This window comes from Nannobrachium achirus, assembly GCF_963921795.1.
Source record: "Nannobrachium achirus genome assembly, chromosome: 9".
Lineage (NCBI taxonomy): Eukaryota > Metazoa > Chordata > Actinopteri > Myctophiformes > Myctophidae > Nannobrachium > Nannobrachium achirus.
Window position 1 is genome coordinate 32,165,476 of NC_137818.1, and position 23,601 is coordinate 32,189,076.

At 43.3% G+C, this 23,601-nt stretch overlaps 1 protein-coding gene across 1 annotated transcript; it reads left to right on the forward strand.

The window, feature by feature from the left end:
- Nucleotides 1–2,129: 2,129 nt before the first annotated feature.
- acvr1ba (activin A receptor type 1Ba) lies at nt 2,130–21,711 on the forward strand. The gene is made up of 9 exons (XM_080733548.1): nt 2,130–2,252; nt 16,958–17,194; nt 17,326–17,580; nt 18,292–18,522; nt 19,211–19,378; nt 19,809–19,965; nt 20,625–20,749; nt 21,070–21,200; nt 21,574–21,711. Exons 1-9 carry the CDS (start codon nt 2,189–2,191, stop codon nt 21,697–21,699), a joined length of 1,494 nt encoding a protein of 497 aa, XP_080589674.1. The 5' UTR covers nt 2,130–2,188; the 3' UTR covers nt 21,700–21,711.
- Nucleotides 21,712–23,601: the final 1,890 nt, after the last annotated feature.

Consider the following 23,601-nt stretch of genomic DNA (forward strand, 5'->3'; position numbering starts at 1 on the left):
AGAGTAGATTATGCCACCCCCCCCTTTTATATAACTTTTTGTTATAAAAGAACATGTGATGTTTGACTTAAAAGGCCAAGTTTTCCACATGTAGGTCGAGCAAAAATTAGAATCATGAGTTTCTCTTCATGGTAACTGATTACAGTTAATTCAGCCCTGGGTAAACATTTCAGCCAGTGAACATCTTAACAGAGCTTATCCTTTCTTCCCTACAGGATGTGTCCTTGTGAGCCTGAATTTTCCGTCTTCTTTGGTTTCCCTTTTACAATTATCTCTGAAGGATCTTCTTCTAATCGAAATCCCATCAAATTAATATTTTATTCATTTCATTATTAGAGTAGTAGAGGGCAAATGACATGATGATGATGATATGCTACATGTTTGTCTCAACCCTCTAAATAAAACCATTTGATTGATTGATTGATTGATTGGTTGGTTGGTTGGTTGGTTGGTTGGTTGATTGATTGAATTATTAACAGTTTGAAGATTAGATTTTCAATGATTGTTGAAAGTAGGCTACAACACAAAAAGCCCTATAGGTCTTGTTTCAATTGGGGTCGTGTCGCGACTCGCCCTGTGCAGTGTGCATTCAATTCATTAAGAACTAGAAGCAGTGCTCTTCCGAGCACAGGTCTCCACCAGGCCGTGCGTCCTGGTGGTGCTACTGTATAATAGGCCAATGTAAAAAGGGTGGCATATGTTCTTCACCTTAGATCTTCCATGGCAATCGGACGCTGCATGCATGATTTCAAGCATTGTGTTCCAAAAATGTGTTTTGCTAAAGTCTACCTGCTGGTGGCGCTATAACAGGACAATGTTAAAAAGGTAGCATTTGTTCCTTGACCTAGTGGGAATATGTGTGGCAAATGTCACGGTAATCGCAAGCTGCGTTGATGATTTGAGGCATTTTGTTCAAAAACGGAGCAATCCTGCAAACTTTGGAAGCTAATATTAGCCAATCAGGATGGAATATGAAATATCAGACGGATTGGACTTGATCACATGACTATAGAGATACTGTGTACCGATTTGCATGATTTTTGGATAAAATCTCAAGGAGTAATATCCAAAAATGTGTTTTACATAAGTCGACCCAAAGGTGGCGCTATAAAAGGCTGATGTGAAAAATGCAGGGCAAAGGTTTATCCTTAGCCTCTAGGGAGTGCGCTTACAAAGTTTGAAACTGATCGGTGGAGTTATAGGTAAAACCACAAATCGGGCTGTTATAGCGCCACCATGAGGCTGATTAAAAAACAATTAAGTGGCATTTCTTCCTCGGCCTAGTGGGAACGTGTGTGTGCGATTTCATGATAATTGCACTTTGCGTTTGTGATTTGAGGCATTTTGTTCAAAACGGCTCAATCCCACAAACTTTGGAAGCCAATCTTAGCCAATCAGGATGGAATATGCAAAATCGGACAGATCCGTGTCGATCACATGACTGTCGAGATATTGCCTACCGATTTGTAGGATTTTTGGACAAAATCTGTAAGAGTAGTGCACATAAATGTGTTTAGCAAACATCGGCCACTAGTTGGCGCTAGAAAAGGCCCATTTGAAAAATTTAGGGCAGAGGTTCTAGATTGGCAATGGGAATGTGTGTGCTCACTTTGGCAGCGACCGGGCCAACGGCGACTGAGATTTGGCGCTCACAAACTGCGAGGACGCACGGACGGACGGACGCACGGACGGAGAGGAAAACATACTCTCCCCCATGCCTTCGGCTGGTGGAGACAATAAATACATAAATAAATGCTAAATAAAGCTTTATTATTAATTGGTGTATTATTATAATACAAATAATAACAATAATAATAAATAAAATGTATTCGGCACGAGTGTGTACACGGGTCACAGGATTTTGAGTAGAAACCCCCTGAAGTGTTAAGCAGAATTATTGTTATTATTATTATGCCATTTATGGGACGCGTTGTTGTTGGCTCGTTTTGTAAATCCGTGCTTTCTGGCGTGTGACCTCCCCTTTAAAAACGCACGCACGCCCCCTTTAAACGACGTCACTGGCCTGGTTGGCTGGCAGTGTGTGTGATCAGATGTGTGGTGGTGGTTGGTTTGTGGTTGTGTTTCAGGTCGGTCGGCGGTGTTGATAACGAGGCGGCTTTGAACGAAGAGAGAAGGAAGAAATAAAACGCATTTCACGTGTAAAGAAGATGGGAATTCAAGAGAAGAAATGACTGTGAAAGCAACGAGCCTCTTGCTGCTGGCCCTGGCGGGGCTGCTGGCCGTCGGCGACGGTAAGAAACCATAGAAGTAACCTCGTTTTTGCACAGGCTTTTGTCTCGGTGTGTTTTTCTCTCCTGGAAACCGAGCGTAGACCGAGCGGGGCGGCAGCGCCTCTTGTCGCTCATCATCATGGCGCTCGCGCTGCAGCTGTGTGTGTGTAGTGTATGTATGTGTATGTGTATTGTGTATGTGTTAATGCACTGTTGCACAAACTGTGGGTCGGGACTCACTCGGGACCCATTTGTGGGTCGCGGACACATCATTATGGGTCCCTTCGTTTTTTGTTCCCTAAAATTGTTATTTATTTATTATTTCGAAACATGTTCAAAAAACTATTCCCTCAAACATTTTTTGAATGAATTAAAAAACAAATTCAATGTCTATTAATTTCATGAAGAAATACGAGGATACATCTAAGAAATTCCATAAATTAGAAAACCAATGTTTAAATAGTAGTGACAATAGCCGCGTTGTGAGCTTGTAGATCTGCTATTTTCACTAGTTTGGGTCCCAGGGCAAACGTCTAATTTCAACGCTTGGGAACCACTGTGTTAATCCTATATGGTGGCTAACGTTATCCAAGCTAAACGACTGCTGATTGTAGCATAAATCAGACATTTAAGTCCCGGGTCTTTCTTGGCCCTCGTTTAAACGTGTTTTAATCTTGTTTGCTATGGAGTCTCCGTCTCAATAACGCTCAATATGTGTTTTTGTTTCATGTATTGTGGAACAATGAGAAGTAGCGGCAAAAGAGTGTCATTTATGCACAAAACAACATGTCTGTTTGTTTGTTTGTTTGTTTGTTTCGAGGAGGCACACGCCAAGCAGCTAACAGGACTGTTTGGTTTCAGTGGCTAACTTCAGCTAGCTGGCTAATCTGAACTCCTCGGCTGTAGTAAGGCTTTATATTTGCTGTGTTGAGACGTAAACAGAAATGCTTCCAAGTACATTAACCCAATGCAACGTTATGCTGGATAATATCTAGATAATAAACGATACTACTTGCAAGTTGACGACGGGTTGCTATAAATAAGTTGTCCGTATCTTTGTTTTTGGATACAATTATAATTTGTTTTCCAATTGTGTAGTCAAGTGTATTGAAAATATTATTAACAGTGCAATATTACAGCACACAAACGCCTGCCGTCTCCTCTTTGTTATTGTTAAAGTTATCTGTTATGCTTGGTGTGTACAAAACAATCTCGTGTCGCCTTGTTGTAGCTGTAGCCTATATCTCTATGGCTGATATCTTGCCCAATATTATCAGTCACAATATTGCCCTGTGTTGTCAACGTCGCATTGAAGGGGGGAAAACCACTCAATGAGGCCCTCTTCACTGGGACAAAATGTGGCAGTTGTGGACCCCCTCCACTGGGTGTCCATTTGTAAAAGGACCAGAGAAAGGGGCGCTTTAGTGGCCTCCAGCAGAAAGTGAATGCTGGCATAGGGTGACAACAACCATGCATTCAGCCGGCCGGCCCAGACACAAGTCGGAGTTGAGGTCTGGCTTCATTGTGATGGAAATGTGGCAAGTGGGGTCCTTTCAGGCGCCAGTTATGGGGCTACCATAGTCTCATTCCCCACTGTCTGTCTGCACTGAACAGCTGATGTTCAAACTCCACAGAATAAATGAATAGTGAGAGAGATCTGTGATAATAAGGCATCGCCAGTGTCTCCTGATTTTGGGAGGAAAAGACAAGCGACCAGGTCTATGAAATGTCCAAAAGATGTGACTACGGACCACATGATTATAACACACACACACGCACACATGCGCGCACGCACACACAACTACTTGAAAATGGTCAATCTGGTGCATTGTGAGTGTGTAGGTCTGCTATTTTCAAAATAATTTAGGAAGAATTTGACATGATGTATTTTTTTTTCCAGATGTGGGTCAGTGGACAAATGCATATTCATTTTGGGATCCTTACATGAAAATGTTTGAGAAAGAGAACCAACAACAACATTTAAACAACATTAGGAAGCAAGCCCAAATAAGCAACTATGCTTTAGAAACGAGCCCAAACTACCAATATTTACAAGCAACTTTACAGAAAAACAATCCCAAAGGTCTCTTATGATAAGCGGACAAGGCAACAGTGACACTGGTGTGGGCACGTTTTGCTTCTGTAGGCTCTGTACTTTCTCCAGAGGTTCATCTCACTTTTCCATTTAGTCTTAAAGGATTTTTATTTGAGACACGGGGACATGACGTTCTTCTGCTCTTCCTGTGATCTTAGCATTTGAAGCTGCCTTGCCTTGTTGCAACTTGCCACCGGAGAGGAGAGAGAACTGAAAATGTAAAAAAAAAGAAGAAAATATTAACCCCATCGGCCAGTGTAAATATCTAGAGTGTTGTGCCATCCATCTTAGTATGTATGTTGCGTCTCATTGGATGAGTCATCCTCCTTCCAAGAATCTTGAGATAAGAAGTCCTCCCCCACGAGGTTTAGATAAGGGCACGGTACACCACCAAGGTTGGACAATTCATCATGTTAAGATACATGGGGAAAATAAATGCACTCGCACAATAGTGGACTTGTTTGTTTGGCTGGGTTACTTACTCCACCTTAACAGTGAAGTGTGAGAGAAAGTGTGTGTTGGGTGGGGGTAATATGTGGCTCAAGGAGACAGGGGTGATGATGGGTTTGTCCAGCTGGTCTGGGCTGCTGTGCAAGGGGGGCCCGTGAGTCCGTCTGGAGCCACAGTTTCACACCACATAATGGATTACACCGTGACGGGGCTGAAACCAGACAAACCCCAAAGTATTTAGGCGGACACAGATTTCAGCCTATTGATGAGTTTATGACGGCATGGGAATGCTCTCTGCTCATGCGGTTTGACGGATCTATCGTGTGCTGTTGACAACTTTTCTGATACCAGGCCATACATGCCTGTGTGACGCAGTCAGGAGTCAGGACGGAACAGAGGAGTGGTGCAATATGAGCACTGTAAACTACATTGAGTGCCGTGGGGCAGGGCGCGTCCCTCTTATTCTCTCCCTCTCTCTCGTTTTACTCTCTGATATACAATAGACCTGGGTGCATTATCAGAATTGAATCTGTACTTTGTTATCTGTGGACCCACTTCTGCTTCCGTTTGCCCTCTGTCACCCTGGGGAGGTGAGGAAGACTTTCCAACGGATTGTGTTTTGCTGGGTCAGAGGAAGCTGTTTGGTTGAATGCTCGGGCTATCCCTCAGGTTCTTTATGTTGTCTGGCTGTTGTAAATTCCAGCCACTGCTCCTGCCCATTATTTGTCACCCCCCCCCCCCCCCCCCCCTCCTCCTGCTCATTATTTGTCACCCCCCCCCCCCCCCCTCCTGCCCATTATTTGTCACCCCCCCCCCCCCCCCCCCCAATATGTCCCTATGTAATTGAAGAAGGTGAGTATAACCAAACAAAAGTCCCCATTTCCCTATTTAATCATATCATTTTATCTGGTGTGCAACTCTGCCGGAAGTGCTGTTATACATGTCAAATTGATACATGAAAAAATGTGGGATGGACAAGATGCATTTTAGTCAGATTTGGAACGTGTACAGTACACCAGTCTCTAGTACCCCAGATCTGAGCAAAGGGAATGTACTGGCAAGGATTGCAAAATGTATTAATGTTTGTATGAAGAATAGAATTTTTAAAAAGGAGGGCATAAATAGATGGTTGTGTTTTTAATTGGCCACATCATGGTGAAGAAGCGAATGTTGCTCTCAACTATGCTTCAGGCCAGGGGTTGGATTATGTCCCGTCTCTCCAAATATTGTTGTTTTAGCTACTGGAGCTGTTCACACTTTTATCCACAGTTTAGCGACAAAGACATCTATGATTGAATGTGAACACATTTTGGTTGTATAGCCCATGTTCCACCAATTGGTGATGGTGTCATTGTTATTGATGACATTCAGTTGCCAATGTATGATCATCATGGTTTCAGTCCTAAGAAATACAATGTGTGTGTGCTTAGTTACCAGTGGTAACTTACCAACAGCATTTTGGGCTGCATGGCATTGGGCCAGCATTGGGTCAAGAGTTGTCTCACCGCCCCAAACACATGCATACCCCCATAATGACCAGTGTGGCTAATGACCTCCGCTGGCCCGGAGGCATGGGGTCCTAATTGCTAGTGCAGACAGCATAGCCTCGGACTGACCCAGCCCCACCATTAGGCCTGCTGCTGGACCACAAGGCCTCCCACCACAGAGCCAGCCGTTTTCACCTTTTGCTTGTCCCACTTTTCCTTGCCGTTTACTTACTCTGGCCACTGACTTTGTCTTTGGAAATTTGGGGGAGACTGTGTTCTCATCAACGAGAAACTTTGGAAGTGGTTGCTGGAGTCGGTGTGCAAGGGCATTCATTTTGTCAGCACTGCACAGTGTAAAGCACAATGAGGATTTGCATGACACACAGCTTTTTCTGCCATCATTTAAATGTAATTAGGTTAGAGTTGCTATTGTCACAGTACACCTAGACAGATCTGGTAGCTATGTGAGTTAATGTCTTATAGAGGTAAACCTGATACCTGTCCTCCATTCCATGTCTCTCTTTGTACAGGTTTGATTTGTTTGTTTTGGTTTTTGACATCTATTAAAGGCATCTTCCTACCTATTGGAATGTAGATTAGACCTGCTCTGCCTCCTACTTCTGTGCTGGAAGGTGTGCGGTCTACCTCTGTTCTACATCCAATGCAGAGATCCAAGGTTTGGCAGTTGATATTTAGAGTTGCTGGCTGAGTGCTGCTACGGCTGAGTGAAGAGTTCTGAAGCTTCATTTGTTGGGATTTTAATACGAAATTCAGATGGGAATTGGGATAGTTCGGGTTGGCTTTTAGCCCCTTTTCAAAGTGTCTTAATAGCCACCAGTAACACACACAGTATGGAAATATATATAGGATGGAAAACAAAGTCAAGATTGTATGCAATGGGCAACTGTGAAGACCAATGAGGCATATACTCACTGAAGGCAATATCTTTAGGTCTATAATTTATTTATGTGACTGCACTTTGGGATGCCATTATTTTTGTAATTATTTGGCTACAGAGTGCTGCCATTCACTGCGCTTTAAGAGCCCCGGAAGCCACGATCGTGTCATGTTGTGGAAATTCACTAAATCCGGATGTAGATCGGGGTGTTTACTTTCACACGAAAAAAAAAAAAAAATCAAACCGCAGCCGACCGTTGCGGCCCAGCGAAAAAAAAGCGTTTCTTGGTGATTAAAGCGTTTTTTGGAAGTAGATTCCGAAGCCGTTTCTTTGCAGCAGCAATGCATAGGAGCCTATGGAGATTACACGCTTCCTGATGATGGCGGCCGAGTTACATCATGGGATATAAAGTTATTTTGCTAACCAGCCGCCACAGCACCCGTTTACCCGGTAACCAGCTAACACGTCCCTGGACATAATAACGGGGCCGTGGCGTCGCACCGCCGTAATTCTTATCACGTTGAACACGTTCCTGGAAATAATTGGCATCAGAAGTGTTAAAGAGAGGGGAGTATTCTTTTTGTGGCTTCAAAAGGTTTTCTGATTATAATCAACATACTTTGGGAAAAAAAAGTTCATGAGCTGGTCCACAATTCTCAAAATACAAGAAGGCGTGAGAGGATAACATGCAGCAAATGGCCTCGGTTGGGATTCGAACCCAGGCCAGCTGCAAGAAGCACTAGCCTTATTTATGTGGTATGCAATCTTACCATGTGAGCCACCCTTTTTGCAAAACACAAATAAATAGGCTCACATTTCATGCTTCATTCACTTTCACACATCACTAAAATAGATGTGGGCAGCCGGCCGCACCCCCAACTTGACATAGGCCTTAAGGCCTATCTTAACGTTGTTTTGAAAGAAAATATTGGTAATATAGTATTACCGTATGAAAACAAAGCTGTGAAGCTTTGCAGAAAATGTCCAACAAAGCTTTTCAAGTTTAAAAAGTGGCATTCTGGTCAGCACTCCTGCCAACGCCATACAGATTTGATTGTCTCAGTACCCATTCATACAATGTCTTCATCTATTTTGTCATTATGTCAGGCAGTTCTTCCAAATAGCTCACATGCTTCTAGGTTGTAAAATTAAGTGGCACGAGAAATACATTTGAAGGGCAGGATCTACGAAACTGAATATTTACCCGTAATACAAATAGTTGAAATTTCCGCTTTCTTAAAGGTTCTTGGTAGAAAGCGATATAGCCTATTTATATAAATACATTTATTTTATTTGCTTATCAGCCAAAATAAGACCATAGCGTACCAACCAATGTGGGCAAAATGTGTAGGTCATAAATTAATCCAAGGCAACCAGCCATCTCAAGTGTCTCATTATTATTAACTGTGGTAAACTTGCTCTGTGCTTGTATAGATGAACGAAAAAAGAGACGGCTTAAGCTATAGCTGGGGTGTTCTGCCGCCGATTCCGTATGCCAGTTTGAGAATTTGAACACCTGCTCTAAGCCTAGCTTGAGCCCATGCATTCACTGATATGCCTTTGAATTCATACATGGCAGGGGCGCAGGCACGACAGGGGGTGGGCAGGATGGGAGGTAGCCCTGAGGGTAGTGGTTGGTAGAGATAGTACGAGTGGCTCAGCCCCAGAGGCTTTACTTTAGAATCACATCAGTAATCTGACCCTGAGATGCAGACAAAGGTAATGACTTTCCTCTTTCCCCAGCATTGATTAGGGCAGATGTGTGCGCGTGTATGTGCGCGTGTGTGTGTGCGTGCGAGCGACTCGTGCAGTCTGGTGGCGTCTGCTTGTCTTGATCAGCTCTCAGTCTGGTATCTGTATGGATCTAATTTCAGCCAATGCATTTTGGTAATGGTGCTCTGCACCCGGTACACACACACATGCATGCAGCAGCGACTGTCTCTCTCTCTCTCCCTCTCTCTGTCTGCGCTCCCTTAGCCCCCGGAAAACCACTGTGTTTGTGTAACCTTGCCCACCCCCCATCAGCACCAAGAGGGCCTTGGAATATTTTCCAGTGACTTCATCTTATCACACTGGAAGGTTCACCTCTGTTGTGACAGCGTTGCTCCATGTGAGTAGGTCTGAGTAACACCCTAACAGTACACAGTCATGGAGGTCAAAGGCTGCTTAAAGATAACACTATTGTGGTTTTTCGAGCATCTCCACTCTGCTTTCTTCTCCTCCAAATCAGGGAAGCGCCGGTTATGGGAATGATGTTTTATTAATCCCTTCCTCGCTGTGTCTGCCATTTCCTGTCTCAACACGAACGGAATGATAGGAACTTCACACTAGCTAGCAGCTCAAACCACTTCTCTGTGCGCTGCATTCTCTCCTGTTCCCCTTTCCCTTGTCCCATTATCCCTCCCCCCCCCCCCTCCCCCCCCCCCCCCCCCCCCCAAGTCAAAGTCTAGACTTGGGCTTTAATGACGGCTACAGCTGGTCACTTGGGACAAAACCCTATTGCTGTGTGGGGGTTGCCATAAGGTCCCCCCTTAACCCTCAAGTCCCAATTTGACACCCGCACCTCCTTTCCTGTCTGGCCATAGGCAGCCCTAAAACAGAAGTGGGGGGTTGTTACTGTTACCCCCACCCCCTTCCTGAGTTTTGGCCCCTCCCCCTTTATGCTTCTCGCACCCCCCCACCACCCCTGCGGCTCCGCTGTGCTCTTTGTTCAGACAGGGCCAGTCCAATCCCTCCACATGTCGGCCTAATCTCCACACAAAGGCCCAGTGTAAGGCCACCAATTATGTGGATACAAGAGCAGAGTTCACTCAAAAACCACACGCCGGGCCTCTCCTCAGATCCATGTGTATTTAGGCTAGATATTAGTCCCGCAAGTCGGGCTTTGTAAATCTTTTTTACAAGAGATGCTGAATCCTGTGCGATACGCTGAGCACTGTACAAACAACATGGCATTTGAGTAAATGCTAGTGGGTGATGATGATTCCTTTATTTGCACATTATCCGAATGGGTGATGTGTGCCAGTGTTCTTTCTCTCAGAAAAGTGCTTTCAGTTTCCGCTTATTTCTGGCAAGCCATTACGATGAAATCACATCATGTTCTTTGGAAGTGTGCTGCTGCTGGTTTGTGTGGAAGCAGCATACATGGATGGGAGTAGTTGAGCTCAGGCCATGAAGACAGGGAGACTTGCCACAATCCAAACTCTTGGTAGACCACAAACTATGCACAGCAGACTTGAGGAAGGGAATGTGTGTTTTCAGCCATGTTTGGTTTCCTTCCTGGGCTTCTGTCTGTCTGCCTGCGTACCATCTGTCCCACCACACACACACTCAACACACACACACATACACAGTCTCATTGCTCCTGAATGAGATCTGTGGAGAACGTGTCTGTCTTCATGTTTGTTATTGTTCTGATCAGGCCAGAGTTGTGGTGATGTTTAGAGCAGGGGTTTTCAAAGTGGGTGACGGGGCACCCTGCGGTGCAGCGACGGCGAGATCATTAATATTTGGAATTTATTTGGACACTTGAAAAAATATTTAGTATCATTTTAAACTTGAAGTACAAAGTTATATTCAGTCAGTTCTAACCAAAATGGCTATTATCTCAACGTTTTCCTCACAACATAATCACTAAAATATCGTCACTGTTGGGCAGAAACCTTGTATCTCCAAGTTTCAAATGTGTAAGTCTTTTGGTAAAGCAAAGCCCTGCTTCATCATACAAGACTGTCGCACAAAACTAGTGAAAACAGCCGATCTACAAGCACACAACGCCTCGCATGATCGCATCGCATAGTACATTTTATAGATGATAAATAATATGCTATAAATATATAAAGGTGCTGGGAGTGAAAATTATAATGTAGGGGTGCCTCGGATTAAAAAAATATTTATGGGGTGCCCTGAGACAAAAAAGTTTGGGAACCCCTGGTTTAGAGCTTGACGACCGTTGCCAGTTTTTCGTCCGATCCTGACCACTGATTATCAATGTTTTGACTGATATTTTGTTTTAAAAAAAAAGTAAAATCATAATCAATTTGAGAAATGTTGATGATATTTTGATTAGTTTCCATTTAAGAACCCCCTTCCCCCCCAAAAAAAGTGATTATTTGTTTGTTTTTTTATTACTGGTGAAATATCCTCAGCAATCCTTGCTATATTTTGTTGTGGGTGCTCTTATAAGTATTGGGAGGAATTCTGGTAATCAACGTGTCTACCTGCCCTGGCCTGCATGTTGTTTTGGTTGGGAAAGTTAGACCAGGCTGTGGCTGCCTGAGACAGAGCTTTACATTTGAGACGAACAGCCTGTTGTTGAGAAAGTTGAACAAAAACGCCATTACTGGAGTAATAAATACCTCCGTCTGTCTTTTATTGGGAGAGTTTACGTCACAGTAGGAGCGCGTCAAATGGCATGGCACTAGTCAAGGAAAAATGTAACGTCTTGTTTGGTTTTTGGTTTTTACACGGATGCCAAAGGTGAATTATTAAAACGACCGATTTAACCCATTTAGGCCTGGGATTATTGAATGCTTTAACTATTGAAAAATAGCAGATATACAAGCTCACAGTGCGGCACTCGGTGCCGCGCTGCGAGCTTGTATATCTGCTATTTTTTTTAAAGTCGTGAAAATCTTTGAATATATGTATTTTTAAAGCAAACGTTTGTAACTCAAATTTTGCTTCTGGGTGGTCCTTGGGAACTAAATATTTTGAGATGGGGGTCTGTGGCCAAATACATATCATTTTGGGGGTCCTTGACATGAAAAGGTTTGAGAACCACTGACATAGTAGTCTCTCAAGAACAGACTAACTGAGCTCCAGTTTAGTTGTGAAAAGGACCTTTTCTTTGACGATGGCTGGCCAGATTGCTGACAGAAACATAGGTTATCGGGTCAAAATTCAAATTTTCACGATTTTTCAAAAATGGCTGATCTACAAGCTCGCAGCACGGCACCGAGCTTTGTATATCTGCTATTTTTCAATAGTTAAAGCATAAAATAATGATACACAAAATGTGTACCCGCTGTAATAACGTGCCCTCTTAACACAATGCCAACAACGGCTCCCTTTTTAAAAAGCCTTGTTTGTGTTTGGTGCAAGGATATCACAGTGTCCTGTTACGTTTTAACTTGTATATCATCACATATATAAATATATCACAATCCCAATCATATCCATAACGTGACTACTTTATGGTAGGGGTGGGCGATATGGTGATAATTATCGTTGAGACGATACAATGTCTCCACAATATGCCTTTTCAGAGGTATCGTATATATATCGTGATACAATTGAGGGAACTTTGTAAATACAGAGATTCATTGCAGAATTCAATTTAAACCTGCATCAAAATAATCAGTTCTCAAACTTTAAAATGTCAAGGTCTCCACTTAACTCTGACGGTTACGGGTCCATTTGGTTTCATTTGTATACTGTCAGAGTTAGATACTTGTAAAGTTAAATTTAGACCTCCCAACAGGAACCCAGAGAGTCTCGTTTTTGTCAAGTAACTTGAAAAATAACCATAAAAACCAACGTGAAAAAGAATCGTGATAAAATCGTTTATCGTGATACAGCTTGGGAAAATATCGTGATATTGTATTTTTCCATATTGCCCACCCCTACTTTATGGAATGCAGCAACATTTATCGTGAACCGAGATGCGAGGTGTCAATCCATAGAAAGGAGATTGCAGTGTTTATAGTCTCTCAGCCAGAGCTTGTAGATCAGCAGTTTTTGACTGGTTGGATACAGTTACCAGTCTGACAGTGTTCTCTGTTTCTTCCTGCTGTGTTGATCCTCTTCAAATAGCACAGCATGTAAGTTCTACCCGAGGAGGAGGATCAGTACTGCCTGCAGTAACTTTTATTAAGAATTCTGTAAACATTACAGTACAGTAGTTTCCGTGTGTCTACAGTGCAGTGGTCTCGTTCCACGACTTTGCGCACCAGTTAAAGGACAACTTTAGTTTTTTACAACAAGGGTTCATATTTTAGATTGTAATTAAAAAATATAAAAGATGAGTGTTAAATTGATTTCATTTACTTATTTCTATTGTTTTAGAGATTCTTATTTCAGTGGTTGGGGGCATGCGTACAAGTGGCTAAATATGTCATTTTACACAGAATGAGCCCATTCCCAAGATACAACGCAACATTTCATGGTTGGATGTGTCTTATGGGGGCTAGAAGTGTTACTGTAAATAGCAATAAAGAAACTGCTGGCTTATTGTGTCTAAAAAGACATATTTAGCCACTTGTACGCATGCCCCACATTTTAGCACGGTAAACACGATAAAACAATAGAACGAAGCAAATAAAATAAAAAATAACACTCACTTTTTATTTTCTCTAATTACAATCTAAAATATGAACCCTTGTTGTAAAAAAAAAGTTGTCCTTTAACGTCCCCTGGACAACGTCGTTAGTCTGGAGTCCTGAGCGATATATCGGCCAAACCGACGTATCGGTCAGGCTCTAGTGATGTTCATTATGTGATTTGGTAGATTGGGTAGCTTTGCATCTGTCTTCCCCAAGGGTTTTTCATGGCTTATTATGTCAGTTGTTGGGGGAACAAGTTGAGAAAATACAGTCACTGTTGCCTCTGCCAGATAACAATCGGCCAGGCCATGTGTGAGGAACGCATGCAATGAGATTGCTTCCCAGAACCATGCTGGTGTCTGTGGAAATTTGGGTTCAGTTTTTTGACATGAGCTGATCAGGGTTGCCACTGTCTGGGCTCAATCCACACGGAATGATTCGTGTTCATGTGCATAGTAGAGATGAAATAATAGGCCTACAGTTTGACAGGGAAGATCTTTTTTTACTTGCCCAAATATATTGTGTAATAATATCCTGTGTACTTCTCCAAAACTATTGCGAAATAATGACGTCAAACAAACACATCATTGAGTGTAAGAAACGTGTGTACACCCCATAATCACACTAGCAAGGAACTTGCTAGCATCAGAATTACTGGCATCAGAACCTGAAAAGTCCCATAATGTTGCCGTTTGTGACCTCCTGTGTTCCAATCCAGGAGGAGGATTGTGGACTAGACGTGCCATTAAATATACAACTAATAACGTCGCTATTAAATATACAACTAATAACGTTTCCTCTAACCTTTTTAAATCCACAATTCCAGTATATACGTTCCTACTTCCTACTCTTAATGTCTGTCCACTGTAAACGGAAATGCCTTAAAAACGGAAGCTCTACCCGCTCTGTCGACACTTCTGAATCAGGACGGTCTGTTGGCATAGTGTAGCTTAATCCAGTCCCACTCTGCTTTTTCTTTTAAGTGAGACTGTTTGCTCCATTAGGCTGCACATTAGTGGGATGTGGCACAGGGCTTGTTTTTCTCTCTCTTTATCAGGCCCTGTCTGCTTCACCTCTCTGTAATCTGCAGGAAATTCCATCTGCATGCGAACCGTAGGGGACTTGGACGCGCTCCACCGAAAGTTCCTGCCACTTTCCCGCTCGGCTCCAGGGGAGAGGCATTTACAAAAAGAGCCACATTTATACACAAACGCTGGTTCTCTCTTACACACACACAGTTAACCATCACACGGATTAGACCTCCCTTGACACTGATGAACTCTCCCCCCTCCCCCATCCCATAATTCCAGTTACCGCTCGATGGACAAGCACAGACATATCATCAGCAAACACGCACACACTACATGCAAACATACACCCACACACCACAATGCAAACTCCCACAGTTCCAGTGTGTGGGAACCACCCCGATGACACCAGGGCTTGTGGTTTTGGACACTTGGAAGTTGCTCGCAGGCGATGGCGCAATCTTTGTGTCAAGTGTGAGCGCGAGGCGTGATTCTAGTAGGAGAGACAAAAGCCTGACTGTGTGACGGCTAAATGGCTCCCAAGGAGCCAGTGGTGGAAAAAAAAAACGCATTGAGATCTTTTGAGAGAGGAGCTAGCTCAGGACAAATAGGAGACGAGTGAGCTCATCTGGTCACAGTGACCCACAGGAAAAGACAGAGGATTAGTGGAATCCTCCCTCTCCTGAAAAAACCTTTTCTTTATCTCACCGCCATGGATTGTCAAGGGTCCAACCAATGCTGAGCTTTCTTTCTTTCTTTTTATTTCTTTTTATTTTAAACAATGACAGAAAATCCACCCTGTTCTTTGTCTCCTCCTGCGTTTTTAAATGAGTTGCCACTTGTTCTGCGGTCTTGTCCTCGCTAGGTCCAGAGGGTGATTAGTGAGTGGTCCAGGCTTTGTTCTGAATGAGGATCAGCTCTTAGCCCTATCACACTTCACTCAAAGACTCTGTTATCAGCCAGGCAGTCAAGTTCATCATTTACCACTGGTAAACTGGCTGGGGTTCTGCTTTGCCCAGTCATTACGGCCTCTTAATAGACCACAATGGAAACGAGTCCCTAGGACTTTTTTGTGATTGGCTTTTAGCCCAAGTGTTTTACAGTACTTCCATGCTGTTTAATTTTTTTTACTACATTTTCAATCAATCTATTCTGGAGTTCTGTCCTTGGAAAAGGCTGCCCCATCCACAGTAACCAATTAGCCATCCTTGCCTGGCCTTTGCTTCATAGTTTATTTGTGAGTAGAGAACCCAGGAAGAAGTAATTTGTGTTAACCTTAGTTTGAATGAGAAGCATATGCGCCATGACTCAAAATCACATTTCACTCCAAATCTAATCAAGTTTGCAGCGCTGTGCCCTCCTAAGTTGCTCAACCTACTCTGTTTCCGATTTAGATGTAGCAGAGTCGCACAGACTTACTGACTCTAACCTCATTTAAGCGTGTAGATAGACCACCATTGTTTATTATGGTGGCAGCAGGAGTCCCATTGAGTCAGCTTTAATAGGTCCCCATGCAGGAGTGTGTTTTGTGTTTTAATAAAATCCTGTCTCATTAACAGTGGCAGCTCACTCTCAGTCAGTCTGAAAGAGAGCGAGAGAGAGACAGAGGAGAGAAACCGAGCAGAATGCTGCATTGGGGATTTGGCAGTAGCCCTCTCCCCTTGTTGGGTTTCACTTTGTCTGTCCCACTGGGCAGGTCCATCTCCACCCAGTGTGTTTGGGTTCATCTGCAGTGGAGGATCTGATTTCAGGGCCGCCAGGGCTGTCTGGCTGCTGCTAAACTCCAGGCTCTGTGTCTGCACGCCATACATGCCGTGCCACTGAACAGGACACTGAATAGTTTGCATGATGCGGGTTTGGGGTTTTTGGGTTAACGTGCCACCTGCTGGACCTATTTGAGAACTATACAGCATTGGAACTAATATGATGAATCATTATTGATGAATAATAACCCATCAGAGAACTGATGTATTTTAATCTTGTAGCCAAATGATAAAATGCTAGCAGCCCCTAGAGGTCATGCTGGTCCTTACACATTTAGATTTTGAGATACTTGTGTGGATACTGTGGAAATTGTGGCCTGTGGGGTTTGCCGGAGGAAAGGACAAGGCTCACACAAATTAGGGTCAATCTTCCAGGGTTGAGTACAGCAAATTCCATAGTAGTTTTCAAGATATATTGTTTAGGAACAAAGTGTTTGATTGAACCAACAGACAAAAAAAAGAAACTAAATGGCATAACATTTCTAAAATATAAAATGTCCTAAAATATGAGCTATTCAGAAGACATAACTGAATTGCATGTTTTAATATAAGTGTTGCTCAGCATGTGTTGATCACAGAGACTACTGCATTGTTGACTTTCTTTTACATGCATTTTTACTGCATTTGCTGCTCTGTGTGATTGTGCTTCATTCACTAACATTATCTCTCTCTCTGCCTAAAGCTTTGCGGTGTAACTGCACCAACTGTGAGAAGACGGGCTATGAGTGTGAGACAGACGGGGCCTGCATGGCCTCCACGTACTACGTCGAGGGGAAAGAGCAACACATGCGCATCTGCATCAACCAGGACAGCCTGGTTCCTCCCGGACAGCCCTTCTTCTGCCAGAGCGCCGAGGGCCTGCTGAACACACACTGCTGTTACGCCGACTTCTGCAACAGTGTCGACCTCAAGGTCCCCGGTGAGGCACCCTGCAATAACATCACAAACACTTGCAATCTGAACGGAGAGTTCATTTTCCATCTGTTTTTGGAGTGAGTCACCTTCATAGTTTGTTTGTTCTAACAGTCTCTCTCTCTCTCCCCCTCTCAGTGCCGACAAAGGCAGCGTCTGCTTCTGGGGGCTCCTGGGGCCCGGTGGAGCTGGTAGCGGTGATCGCGGGGCCGGTGTTCCTCCTGTGTGTGCTGCTGATGGTGGGCGTGTTTGTGTTCCAGTACCACCAGCGAGCGTACAGCCACAGGCAGCGGCTGGAGGTGGAGGACCCCTCCTGTGACCACCTCTACCTGGCCAAGGACAAGACCCTGCAGGACCTCATCTACGACATGTCCACCTCTGGATCGGGCTCCGGTCAGTGCTCGCAGAGTGGAATAATGTTGTCGTTCAGAAGGCCTGCTGCAGCCAAGACATTATTGGATCTAATGCTGTATTACTGCATTTTGATGCAGCACGAATAAAGGCTGATAGTCGAAAACGGCCTACAATAATAAGTTGTAGACATATAATTACGTAGGCCTCCTATAGAATTTGATACCTTGACTGAAAAACATCTTAACATTTCTTGTTTATTCTTATACTGAGGCGCTGTCCACTGTTTTTGTGCGTTTGGGTTTTCTTTTTTTTTTTTGCCTTTTGGAAAACTCCCAGGGTGTGAAGATAATTTAAAACGTAAAAAGTTTTGTCTCCCCCGTCATAAAGATGCACCTTTTCTTTTTTTCTCCATGCACCGTCTTTGCATCTACTTTGATTACATCAGGTTTGCATGATATTTGGTGCGGATGTGATCCGGTAGATAAAGACGGATCACACAATGTATTCTGATCTCTTCTGTACAGTAGATGCTTTTATTGAGTTCACAGTACATTTCTAACTGGACGATATGGGTTATCATAGGACTGGTCAGGTCTCGTGTAGACAGGCTGTCACGTGTACGTGTGGACAGATTCTTTTTATAACCGTGATTGTGTAGAAAGGATTTCTTGCAAAGTGTCTCATCATTCATGAAAGTCAGTAGTAAGCAACCATTGCCCTGTATGTGTGTGCGTCTACTGCCCCCTATAGGTCTGCCTCTGTTCGTGCAGCGGACCGTAGCCAGGACCATTGTGCTGCAGGAGATCATAGGGAAGGGGCGTTTTGGTGAGGTGTGGCGGGGGAAGTGGAGGGGTGGAGACGTAGCAGTGAAGATCTTCTCCTCCAGAGAGGAGCGCTCCTGGTTCCGAGAGGCGGAGATCTACCAGACCATCATGCTGCGCCATGAGAACATCCTGGGCTTCATCGCTGCAGACAATAAAGGTCAGGATCTTATCTTCCACCCCCAAATAAATAAATGACTCCGAGACGCTAATGCTTGGGACCATATGCAGTTAGATTTTCTCTCGATTCCTTCTCTTCATCGATTCTGTACAGTACTAGACATGATTGTATAAGGCAGTGGTTCTCAACCTTTTCAGGCCGCGACCCCCAAAATAATCATATTTTAATTGGGGACCCCTCCACCCTGACGAGCACTAAGAGTTGAGGCATTACATTTTGCATAACACGGTTCTATTGTGAAAATAGCTGATCTAGATCCGATGTAGATCTGCTATTTTTACAATTTTAGCCTTTAATATTTGACAATTTGGCCAATGTTTAATTAGTCCTTTTAGAGGTATTAAAACATCCTTAAATTGTCACTTTAGAAATGTGCAGAGTACCCTCTATACACTAACTTTATGTTGGTTTGTTTACTGTTGAGTGAGAAAACAATGTTGCACATTAAGTTAATCATCTGGGGACCCCCCAAAATAATTTGGCGATCCCTCTGGGGGTCCCGACCCACAGGTTGAGAACCAATGGTATAAGGGACCGTGTTAAACCTCTTATTCATTTTTACATCTATATCCATATCTATATCAGCTCTTGTGCTTCATAAATTGCTGTAGTCAGTGTTCAGCTACTGTGTCCTCTGACTTCCTCATTGCCCTTTTGTCTCTGTCAGATAACGGCACATGGACGCAGCTATGGCTGGTTTCAGATTACCATGAGCACGGCTCTCTTTTTGACTACCTGAACCACTACTCCGTCACCATCGAGGGCATGATCAAACTGGCGTTGTCAGCTGCCAGTGGCCTAGCACATCTGCATATGGAGATCCTCGGCACTCAAGGTGAGCTCAGCAGGCATAAGAATTAGCTTATTTGCCAGCCAGTACAGCAGTACTTATCTTGTTGATACTTGTTCAATAGTCACATCACATCACTGACAACAGGACTTGACATCCACTACATTGCAAGTCGGTACAATGGACAATATACTTAGACAGTGTTCAGTGTGCACTCAGCTTTCAAGCACAATGTGAAATAAAACGGTTATTGTTAAGTATGTCCAAACCCCATGTACTATGAGCCCAGAAGAAATGCAAGCCAACAACTGTGGTGGCAGACATCCAAATTATATTTAACAAAATGCTGTAAATGTATTTTCAAATATTCATGTCTCTCTGAGCCTAAATGCTTTTTTTCAAGAATCAAGGGTCACTCAGTTATACAGATACAAATATTTTCAGTTGAAAATGTCATTTCTGTTTTCCTGTGCAGGTAAGCCTGGCATCGCTCACAGAGACCTCAAGTCTAAGAATATCCTGGTAAAGAAGAATGGCATGTGTGCCATAGCAGACCTGGGCCTGGCCGTGCGCCATGAATCCATCACTGACACCATCGACATAGCACCTAACCAGCGTGTGGGAACCAAGAGGTACAGCTTTCTCTCATCGTCCATAGGCTGTCAAAATTCTTACATCATTTATCGCCTAATCGCAATAATCTGAGATGATCACAATCATGCATAATCGTTTCCATGTTGAAAAATGTTCATACTGTATATTTTCGAGCATTTTCTAAAATGGTAGACATGGCAGATCTACCGAGGTGTTTTGAGCTTGTAGATCGTCTATTTCCACTATTCGTGTTTTTAAGTATAATCATTGTCATATCTTCCCTGTGCACCTTTGTTTAAGAAGTCTAAAAGCCAAGCAGAAATGCATGTTTTTAATTCAAACGCATTTAAATCATTAATCACAATTACTTGAGCGACAATTAATCAAGTAAAATGTATAATAATAATAATTAATTATAATAATGGCCTTAATTGTTCACCTTCTCACAGACATAAACACAGATTACTGTGTGATCTGCCAAATTCTGCATAGTGCCGTTTTACTTAGTGCCATATTAGTGCTTTCATCACATAATTGCATGTTTTGTTTTGTTTTTTTGTGGCAACGGTAGAACATTTCATCAAGCCTGACTAGTTGATGGTCTTATCTTGCAAAATCAACAAGCTCAGCAATTTAACTGTAATTAAAAGTACTCTATTAATAAATGAATGTCCTCTTTGTGTCATACCTCCTCCAGGTACATGGCTCCAGAGGTGCTGGATGAAACCATCAACATGAAACACTTTGACTCCTTTAAGTGTGCCGACATCTACGCGCTAGGATTGGTGTACTGGGAGATAGCACGCCGTTGCAATGCTGGAGGTAAGCGAGACTCATGCATACACACAGTTTACCCAGGTGTTGCCGAAATTAATCTGGATTGATTGCATGTAGTAATTTCCATGAAGTACATAATATTCTAGTATGCACATTGATAATGTTTAAATTCCGACTGCATCAGTCGAACCAGTTTGGCCATCAGTTGAATGGAGAGTTTACTAAAACCAAATTGCTAAGCCATGTATCTGATAAGGCTCTCTTAAGGAAATGGCGCATGTCTCCTTTCATGCTGTTCTCACAAATCGTAGACATATTGTTTCAGTCATGAGTTTTTATTCAGCTTCTGTTGCTTATAATGGCAGGTATCCACGAGGAGTACCAGCTGCCCTACTTCGACCTGGTGCCCTCTGACCCCTCCATAGAGGAGATGAGGAAGGTTGTGTGTGACCAGAGACTAAGGCCCAACGTGCCCAACTGGTGGCAGAGCTACGAGGTATGCATCACTCTGGATTCACGTCCAATACAACTTACACTTAAAGTACCATGCATAGTAGTACATAAGGACCGCAGGAATACACAAGAAACGGAGGGGGAGAGAGATTTCATCCGTTTCATCTCCCAGTACGTAATCGTCCGGATGATTTAGGTCCGTACACGGACCCTTACGTACAGCTCCCAACTGGACGGACTGAACGTACAAGATGTATCCGTAGTCAGAAGTACCCGCGGCCACCGTTGTCAATCGTAGGCTCCGTAGTGAGGAAAATTACTTTCCTCTGCTCTATGAATTGTCATAATATAAGCTTGGTGCTTTATTTTTATGGCCGATGTATACAATCTTATTGTCTCTTCCCCTTCCTGTGCAGTCGCTGCGTGTGATGGGGAAGATCATGAGGGAGTGTTGGTACGCCAACGGAGCAGCCAGACTGACCGCCCTGCGCATCAAGAAGACTCTGTCTCAGCTCAGCGTGGAGGAGGACGTCAAGATGTGAGCGAGGGAGGAGCGAGAGAGAGAGAGAGAGAGAGAGGGGTCAGGGTGGTGGTGACAGCGAGGCGCGCTGGAGACGCTCAACCACACCTACACTCCTATAGGGGCCGCGGAGGAGGAGAAGAAAAAACACAAAAAAACAAATAAAAAAAGAACACTTAAAAAAAAAAAGAGACAAAGACTGCAAATGAAAACCCTGCCAGTTTTAAAGCCACACTCCAAGTTGTGACAAGGCCTACCTCACCTTTTTAGCCAAAACTACTGAGAACCACCCTCCCTTCTTCCTTTTCTCCATCCCTTGTGTTTTCCTACCCAGCCCTCCACCCCCCTTCCCTCCCCCCCTTCCTTCTCCATGGGCCTCAACACTACAGCACTACCACTGCTAATAGCATCACACCCACCGCTGTCTTCTCTTCATCTCCCATGGCAGGAATTATCGCTATTGTACAATGACAGGATTCTTTTTCTTTCTGTCCTTTTTTTACATCTGAATTTCACGAATTAGTACCTCGATGGGACTAAATCGTTGTCCTGAAGACTCCTAGGTGTGTTTTGTGGGTTTTATGTTAAGTTAAAAAAAAAAGAATAATGCAGATCAATTAATATCCTGTCCTCCAGGCAAACGGGGGGTGGGGGAAGGCTGAAGCACTGTTCTACTGGGATCTTTCAGTCAAATGTAAAAAAGACGTCATATGTTTTGCTTACTACTGCATCTCTAAAAGAGACCACAGGCACGCCAGTTGCCATCTGGGATTGCTTGCAGCTTGTGCGACAAACATCCCTTATTGGATACTTGGCAAGACGAGCGCCAACCACTCAAACCCCATATGGGTGACCGGAGTCCCTCAGGGCTCTATACTAGTACTAGTGTTTTTGCCGTTTTTTGTTATTGTGGGGACCGCTTTTGCTGAAAATGGCAGGGCGACAAGCTTGCTATGCTGTCAAGCTTGTTGTTGACCTGTTGTTGACCTGCTCTATTCTGTGAAGGCCTTTCCCACAATAAGGATGCTGGGGTTTAAGTGGTTTTAATGGATGCTGTTTTCCCCATTTTTCGAACAGCCCCACAAACAGAATTGTGTTGCACTCACTGGTAGCGTCTGCATCACATGATGTGAGCGGCCGCCTGCAGCTTTCACATGTTTGATGTGGGTTCACTTCTGTTGTTTTAATTTGAATTGTGGCAGGGATTACTAGTATTTGGGATGATTTTATTTCTTATTTATTTGTTGATAATTGTTTTTATTGTCATAACTGATGAACACACTGTGAGATAAGATGTGACAAAAGCCGGTGTCTGATTAATGTAACTCCGTACATCTTCACTGTACGTTAACAAAGTAAAAAAAAAAAAATAGGGGTTCTTGCATTTCTTGCATCTCAGTAATAGGCAATGGCATCATACACACTGAGCAAATAAGAGGCGTATGAAATGGCAATTAAATATACAGTTTGTTAAATATAATTTTGCGTTTTATGTAAAGATGACACTGCGGTTGTTTTTCTTTCGACTCTTGACATTAGATACTACTGATGATGGGTACATATGATTTGTATATATACTTTTTTTTGTTGTTGTATGCCACAAGCACCAGATTGTTGTTTTGACCAGAGACTTTGAATGGTACTACACAGACATCTGTTGTTTTCTTGATGCGACTGCATGGTTTCTCCCCTGCTAGGCAATGGACTGTCATCTGCTGGATTTCTTTTTCATTTTGCTACTCCACTAGCGGTTTGGTGGTACTACTGATCCCAGTTCATTTTGCTGCAACTACTTTTTGTTTATATGTTGGAATTTGCCTGTTGCGCTCTTTTCAGAGCTCAGTAAACCAAATCTGTTACTATGTCTTCTGGGTGGTAGCTATCCTTTTAGTTTTATTTTGTTTGTTTTGTTTTTTTCATTGAC

What these genes read in the sequence shown, in the direction of transcription:
- acvr1ba (XM_080733548.1), top strand. Translation starts at nt 2,189, where the DNA reads ATGACTGTGAAAGCAACGAGCCTCTTGCTGCTGGCCCTGGCGGGGCTG. An exon ending in TGTCGACCTCAAGGTCCCCG is followed by an intron (nt 17,195 to 17,325) that starts GTGAGGCACCCT and finishes TCCCCCTCTCAG; the next exon opens with TGCCGACAAAGGCAGCGTCT. An exon ending in CACCTCTGGATCGGGCTCCG is followed by an intron (nt 17,581 to 18,291) that starts GTCAGTGCTCGC and finishes TGCCCCCTATAG; the next exon opens with GTCTGCCTCTGTTCGTGCAG.